This window comes from Bidens hawaiensis, unplaced genomic scaffold, assembly GCF_021521415.1.
Source record: "Bidens hawaiensis isolate Kalapana, Puna unplaced genomic scaffold, B.hawaiensis_p1.1 tig00020931_1, whole genome shotgun sequence".
NCBI lineage: Eukaryota > Viridiplantae > Streptophyta > Magnoliopsida > Asterales > Asteraceae > Bidens > Bidens hawaiensis.
This window is the reverse complement of record NW_027493235.1, coordinates 248,865-256,948: the sequence shown is the minus strand read 5'-3', so window position 1 is coordinate 256,948 and position 8,084 is coordinate 248,865. Positions and strand designations below refer to the sequence as shown.

Sequence of the window (8,084 nt, the reverse complement as noted above, 5' to 3'; positions counted from 1 at the left end):
TAATAGATACTTTATTTGAAGATCAAGGTTTTTAATCCTGCAAACACAACCAAGTTGATAGTTTAATTGGTTAAACTATTATGTTTAGAACTCCAATAACTTAAGTGGACTTTAATTATACTCTTATCAAATGGTTACACAATATCAAAATCGAAAAACATATTATAAGAGAAACTCTTATACTACTCGTTAACATCGTAAAAAACCTATGCGGTTGACTGGGAGAGTTGGGTGTACTTGGAGTACTCGAAGAGTACTCACAGAGTACTCATACATGGTAAATATAAAGAAAAATAATTTTTGGATATTGTATATATGCCAAATATCATTAGTTTACTAATATTTATAACAAAATATATGAATATAGTATAAATAAAATTAATACATTTTTAAATAATAATTTATTCTAAAAATTGTTAATCATTAATTTAAAAAATAATATTGTTATTTAATATTGTAGAAATAAGAATTATGTTTTATTTTTTAAGTCAAAATCGGCTCAAGTCTACCGATTAGATGTGATTTTGGCTGAGTTTGACTATATTTGATCGATTCTTAGTAACTAGACGGGGTTAAAGAAACTCTTCTCGACGACATACCTTGTAGCAAACACTCAACTTTGTAAACTAACTTTTACAATATCGCTACTCGCTAATCAGGTTACATGCCCGACCACCAGGTTCAAAAGTGAAAGGTTCCAAACCACCAACACTGGCGGAGGGTTCGGCTCCTCATCAAAACATTGGTTTTAGCGCGCATCAACCCGACAAGCTAGGGTTTGGTAAAACAAGAAACGTGTTAGTTGTTCTCACTAGTAGACAAATGCACAATTCCGTACAAAGAAAAATAAAGAAAAATAAAGAAAAATAATTTTTGGATATTGTATATATGCCAAATATCATTAGTTTACTAATATTTATAACAAAATATATGAATATAGTATAAATAAAATTAATACATTTTTAAATAATAATTTATTCTAAAAATTGTTAATCATTAATTTAGTTTAATAAAGAACTAAGTATAATTGCATATGCACAACGTTAATCTAACCAAAATTATATATGTGTCTGACTACAATCTTTAAGTCGATTTAATGACGTTTCACTGTGCAAGCATTCTCAGTAGCTCCTCTATAATTATGTGAAAGGAATCTCTAAATTTTTTTAGAGGGTTGTAAGTGGTTGTGAACACTATTCATCCTCTATTTGTTTTTTAATATATTTGAAAATGGTTGTGAGTGAAGGAGAGATAAAAGATAATGATAAAGATGTAAAAAATAATTATTTAATTGTATATGAGAGAGAAAATGTAATGTTTTTTAGTGTAATTATAGAGAGGGATGAAAATCCCAGTTAGACATTAATATGAGTAGAAAAAACTAGATTTTTTGAACTTTGAACATGATCTTTTTAAAGAAACTTATTTTCGTAGCAAAGGTATTATGTGTTGTAAATGTGAAACAAACTATAAATAAATAAATACAGAAATATACACTATGTCACACATGCGTTATAAAAACAAATATAACTTTTGTTGTAAATGTGTGACAATATAAGTAACTTTCGTAATAAATGTGTGAAAAGTAACTATCATAGCAAATGCATGATAAAATAACTTTCGTGGTAGATGCATGACAAAATAAATAAATAAATAAATAAATAAATAATTGCTTTCGTAGAAAATATGCGACAAAATGCCATTCGTAGCAAGTGTGCGATAAAATAATTTCGTAGCAAATGTGTTACAGATTAATATGTGATAAAAACTAATTCAAATAATGTTAATTAAGAAAATGGCGTAGGAAACATGTAGGGACTTGCGACACCAAAAATGCATCGAAAATGCTTAAGAAGCAAAGTTAAGGCTTTTTTTTTTTTTTTCTTTTTTAAGTTTATGAAGCATGCGTAGCAAACTGCAGTTTCCTGAGCATTTGTGACGAAACAGTGCATCGCAAACTGCAGTAGTTTCTAGTAGAGAGTTAGGAGGTGTGAAGTGAATGCTCGTTTGAAAATAAAATGAAAGTCTCTACAACTTGCTCTTCATCTGACTGACTTGTGTTGCTATATGATGTAGATTTCTGATATCAGTATGAACTAACCACGAGTAGGAACTATGTGATATGGAGAAACTATGCTATCAGCTGAACTCAACGAGCAACAAAAACCGGACTATTCGTTGTAAGTTACCGCTAAGAAAAACCAATGATCTACAAGTGAATGATCAACACCCAACTAGGCTAACAACACTAAGTGGTCGTGCAACAATAAGTTACCTATTCACAAAGATCCTATTGACTGATTTTATGCTGATGATAACTAATTTAACTACCTTTGTTTTAACCCTCAACTGACACATTTTTACGGAGCAGCGTGTTGTTTAAACTAACCATTGTGATGTTTCGAAACCTATAAAGCAACATATTTCAGGTACACGTTCAAAACAGAAAACAATTTCGCTCTTGTTTGCTTTGTAGATTATTTGATTAACATTTTGGGAGTATCATCAAAATGTTTTATCTAGAAGTAGGCATACATAATTAAAATAAATTACTCCAAAGAGTAAACTACGGTTTTTGTCCATGTGGTTTGTCCAAATATGCGGTTTAGTCAAATAGTTTCAAATTTTTGATTTTCGTCCATGTAATTTCATTTCACTTGCAATTAAACCGAATTCGCTAATCATGTTAAGTCTGGTCGTTAAATCCATCAGCATGTCCTTCACGTGAGGGGCAGTTTTGTCATTTTTCTCCCCAAATAAACCCCATTTCTAATTCGCAAGCCCCCTCACGTAAGGGACTGAGGTGCGTTTTGGGAAAGAAAAGGACAAAGCGGTCCCTCACGTGGAGGACACGCTGATGGGTTTAATGGCCAGACCTAACGGGTTTAGTGAATTCGTGTTTAATTGCAAGTGAAATGAAACCACATGAACGAAAATCACAAATTTGAAACTATTGGACTAAAACCGCATATTTGGATAAACCACAAGACGAAAACCGCAGTTCACTCTACTCGAAACTACAAACCTTACAAGTTGGGCAACATTAGTATTGTGTACAAACTACAAAATATGGGTGACTTACACACCATGAATGCAATATGAGTGGTCCAATATGGAGTGGGAAACATGCATCTATCCACCCTAGACCCAAAACCTTTTTCTAGATATATCCCCACAAAGAATATGGAACAAGCAAATATTGGAGGCAAATGGGCACAACTATGTGAATGCATCAAATGAAAAAGGTTAAAGGATTTGCAAGATCTGTGGTTTTAAACCTCCCATAGCAACATTGACTTTCTTTTTGCTGGGGTCAAACTCTAATGATAACATTCCTACAAAGTGTGGTTACTTTCTTTGAGGAATCAGTTCATGAAAGTAGTTGACCCTACTGTTACCACAACGACTTTACTACGGTCGATTGATCTCATATTGATCTTCTGGTCAGAACCCGTCACTGGAAAACTCAATGTTTCATCAATACCCTTCTAATCAGTATGTTTGGAGTTTGGACACATAAGTAGACCATGAAAATGTTTCTTTTGATAAAGCTAGAGGTGTCGTGACGCCAAGATGAATAACGAAATAAAACCAACGAAACTAATGAAGCATACGATAGCTATTTATATGTTTATACTTCTAATTCAATGTTGTAAAAGTAGGTTTATAAGGCCGAATATTCGCTACAAGGTATGTCGTCGAGGCGAGTTTCTTTAACTTCGCCTAGTTACTAAGAATCAATCAAAGATGGTCAACCTTAACCAAAAGTCCAGAACCACATCTTATCAATGAACTTGGGCCAATTTTGACTCAAAAAAATAAAACATAATTTATATTTCTGTAATATTAAAAAACAAATGCCATTTTTTTAATTAATGATTATTAAATTTTAGAATATTTTGTTAATTTAAAAATGTATTTTTCATATTTATATTGATATTCACCTATTTTGTTATAAATAATTAAATATTGGTAAGCTTATGATATTTGACACATATATAATATCCAAAAATTAATTTTCTTTATATTTACCATGTCTGAGTACTCTTCAAGTACTTTCCGAGTACACCCAACTCCACAGCCAACCGCCTAGCAACTTTTGCAACTTACTTTCTATTGATGAAAATGGTAACATTTGTGACAATAAGTTTACAATCATTTTATTAGCCATGAGGGTGTCTTTCAAAATGCTTTGTGGATAATAAAAACTGAACCACCACATGTTTGGACAACCTAATACAAAGGCACACTGTATAATTGAGTTAACATGAATACATTTTTTGTTCTTTTTGTGTGGGTGTGGGTGGGGGGGGGGGGGGGGGGCTAGGGGACAAGAAAACCAAGAACCATGTCAATGCATAGATGGAAGAAGATAATTGACATCCACAGAGGCCACTATGAAGGGAGGAAAGCCATTTCACTTTTACCCTATGTATCATTTTCTTCCATTTATTATTACTTCATTTATTTATTTATTTATTTATTTATTTATTATTATTATTATTATTATTCGTTGGGATTCTCAAGTCAACTATCACCAAAGATGCTTGTTTCTAGTCTATATAAGTCTCTCAACTAGTAGCAATCATCATCATTATCATTATCATTATCATCACTAGTGTAACAAAAAAGATTGCATTTCATTTGGCTCTAAATAGTGTGGCTATAGTGAGAGATGGATAGCGAAGATAATGGCTCAGCACCGTCCACGCCGGTCACACCAGGGACACCTGGTGCACCCCTGTTCAGCGGGTTTAGATCGGATAGGAACCATGGTTCCAATACCTTTAGAAAATCACTTCTAAGTAGCTTCAAATGTTTTAGTGTTGAAACTTTGGCTAAAGAAGAAGGCACACTACCTAGTGTTACTTGTTACCTACCCCCTCCCCCTATCTCCCTAGCAAGAAAGGTTAGTGCGATTTAACTGATCCCATTAATTAACAGGGTATTGGTGGGTCCTATGAGTTTTTCTTAATAGTTTTCTTAGTAATAATAATAATAATAATAAAGTAAATGTGTAGGTTGGAGCGGAATTCATAGGCACCATGATCTTGATCTTCGCAGGGACGGCAACAGCCATCGTAAACCAAAAGACACCAGGGTCAGAGACCCTGATCGGGCTAGCAGGCTCGTCTGGGCTTGCAGTCATGATCGTTATATTATCTACCGGTCATATCTCGGGTGCCCATTTGAACCCATCAATCACCATTGCTTTTGCAGCCCTCAAACACTTCCCATGGAAACATGTAACCATTGACCTACCCTTTATATAACTTAATCAAATCAGCTTTTGCCATGTGGCTACTAACTTGTATTTGAATAGGTACCATTGTACATAGGAGCACAAGTGTTGGCGTCAATATGTGCTGCTTTTACATTAAAAGTGGTGTTTGATCCAATGATGGGAGGTGGTGTGACTGTTCCTTCAGTAAGTTATGGACAAGCTTATGCTTTGGAGTTCATCATTAGCTTTAACCTCATGTTTGTTGTCACTGCTGTTGCTACCGACACAAGAGCGGTAAGAACTAAGAACCTTTATTTCTTTCGATTTTAATATTATTCCCACCTTCACTTTTGTTACAAAGAGCAATCACTCACGCGGAAGTATTATCAACTTCGCATATTTTTCACTTATGATTGCTCACGAGAGAAATGAGGAAACATGTCGAATGTAAATATATGATAATTATGCGAGTTAAACTGCACTTGGCAACGTACGTGAAAGCTGTGACACTGATTAAATTGTCAGTATGGCTTATATTATCGGCTAATAAATCACAGTTTAAATAATTAAAATTTAAATTCAGTGGAAAAATCACACAAACAAACAAATATCTATATAGTATCATTTAAGGTTATGTGTAGTGGAGACGCTACAAAATGGGACGATTTTTGACATGTGACGCATAGTTAGCAAATAAGAAAGTTTTGTTTTAGGGGGGTGTGTGTATTACATAAACAATATATTAAAAAGTATTATTTCCAAACACTCAAACCAGACGACAAATAGACGTGCCCCCCCCCCTCAAAATCGCCCGAATATCACCTGGGGGCGGTGTTCAAGCCAAAATTCACTCAAAATTCATCCACTTTGTCGTCCACTACACACACCCTAATAAAGAATGGTTTGATGCCATCATTGAGCGTCAAACTAGCAATGGACGGTTGTAACTCTATCTAAGGTATGATGGATATATACCTCCGCTACGAAGAAACACGCCATTGAGCCCGAATATGCCGCCGTTCAAAAAGATATATGTTTTAAGATATTGATTTTATTATGTAAACGGTACAAAACTACAAATTTGCATTAAATTCATGCTCACATGCAGTATAGTATACATGAATTATTGTAATATAATTCATGCTAGATCCAAGACAAAGGGACTCATGAGTCAATGATAAGTTAAAAACTTAAAGTCCATGTTCCCCTGAAACTTCAATTATATATATTCTAATAATTAACTCATGTTGAGACAGACACATGTCAATTTATATTTATATTAATTCAATTTTGGACTGTTCTTGATCATGTAGATTTGCCCTCATGAATTATTATTAGTTTATTACTGGTCACATGTTGTTCTTAATAACTAATAATCAACTGGAATTTGAAAAATATTAAGTTGTGATATTTTGGTGGGTTGGAAACAAAATATTGTTTTATTATATTTTTGCGGTATAAACTGGTAGTATGCTTTAGTTTATAAATTTCTAGACCCGTCATTGTTGTGTCCAAATGAAATGAATATAATCAAATTCTCGTTTTGCCACAGGTTGGCGAGCTAGCAGGAATCGCTGTAGGGGCAACCGTCATGCTTAATATTCTCATAGCCGGGTACAAAGCTCAGCTTTTTTCCTACACCACTTGTGTTATTTTCAATCTATAAAGTCAAGAGATAATAAGAATTTGTACTCTTCATGAGAACATGAAAATAAGTGGCATAATCGAGCGGTAAAAATGTAAAATACATGTGTAGACGGGTCAAACAGGCATGGTCTACTTATAGATGCGTATATGTAGAATAAGTTGTGCTGACCCGTTGATTAAATTGATATAAGCAACTAACTACGATGATATTTTTGACCCGTCTACTCATATATAGATGTGTCAGTTCAGGTTAGTGTTTTTTTTAAACTTAATATTTAATTTAATGTGCCAAACTAGATAAAATAAAAGGAAAATGAAAGTTAAGAATGCGATTAGTCACATTTTCAGTATAGATTATTATTAGTCATTAGACATACAACTGGTTATTAAAATCCAATTTTTGTTTTAAACTAATAATACTTTTATAACTAAAATCATGATTTTAATTTCTTCAACCCAGTTTTCACTACATCTACTTTTTTCATTTTGCTCATTTCACATATAATATATTGGTCTTAATATAGGCCACTCACCGGAGGATCAATGAATCCAGTAAGAACTCTGGGACCTGCAATAGCTGCAAATAACTTCAAAGGCCTATGGATCTACCTCACGGCTCCCATCCTTGGCGCACTAGCCGGTGCAGGCATTTATACTGCGGTTAAGCTGCCCGAGGAAGATGGCAACGATCCTAACAAACCTCAAACACATAGCTTCAGAAGATAACCAAGAAACTCATTTTAAATGATCGCCTTTGTGTTGCCATCGGCACGCTACTCATAAGAGCTGATGCGCGTCCATTAAGAAGCCTTCGAATGAAGCGCCAGGTACAACGAGTTAATGGAGACTTTATGGGTACATATATAGTTACGGTTATATAGTGGTAATACATGCACTTGTTGTATCTTGGAAGTGTGATATTTGAAAAGTGTAGGATCTTTCCTATTAAATCATATCGAATAAATATGACTTCTAGGACAAATTTGTAACACTTTAACCTCCATAGTGACTAGAACTTAAATGTTCAACAATACATTGCAGTTTGCACTAGTAAAGAAGATAAATTTAATTAGTATCAAATATAGATATATAGTATCTTTTAGCCCGCGTGTCACGCGAGCTATTTAGTTTTTTTTATCTAACTATACTAATAAAATAAAATAATGAAGATAATGTGGTAGTCTCACATTTATTTTTGGTTTGATCTCTTTTC

At 33.7% G+C, this 8,084-nt stretch overlaps 1 protein-coding gene across 1 annotated transcript; it reads left to right on the top strand.

Annotated features, from left to right (window-relative positions):
* The first annotated feature begins 4,639 nt into the window (after positions 1 to 4,639).
* Positions 4,640 to 7,780, top strand: LOC143562332 (aquaporin NIP6-1-like). Its single transcript, XM_077050160.1, has 5 exons — positions 4,640 to 4,909; positions 5,022 to 5,246; positions 5,324 to 5,518; positions 6,777 to 6,838; positions 7,396 to 7,780. The coding sequence occupies exons 1-5, from the start codon at positions 4,676 to 4,678 to the stop codon at positions 7,595 to 7,597; spliced, it is 918 nt and encodes a 305-aa protein (XP_076906275.1). The 5' UTR covers positions 4,640 to 4,675; the 3' UTR covers positions 7,598 to 7,780.
* Positions 7,781 to 8,084: the final 304 nt, after the last annotated feature.

Coding starts and splice junctions, on each gene's coding strand:
- LOC143562332 (XM_077050160.1), top strand. CDS start 4,676: ATGGATAGCGAAGATAATGGCTCAGCACCGTCCACGCCGGTCACACCA. Junction 4,910..5,021: donor CTATCTCCCTAGCAAGAAAG/GTTAGTGCGATT, acceptor GTAAATGTGTAG/GTTGGAGCGGAATTCATAGG. Junction 5,247..5,323: donor AACACTTCCCATGGAAACAT/GTAACCATTGAC, acceptor GTATTTGAATAG/GTACCATTGTACATAGGAGC.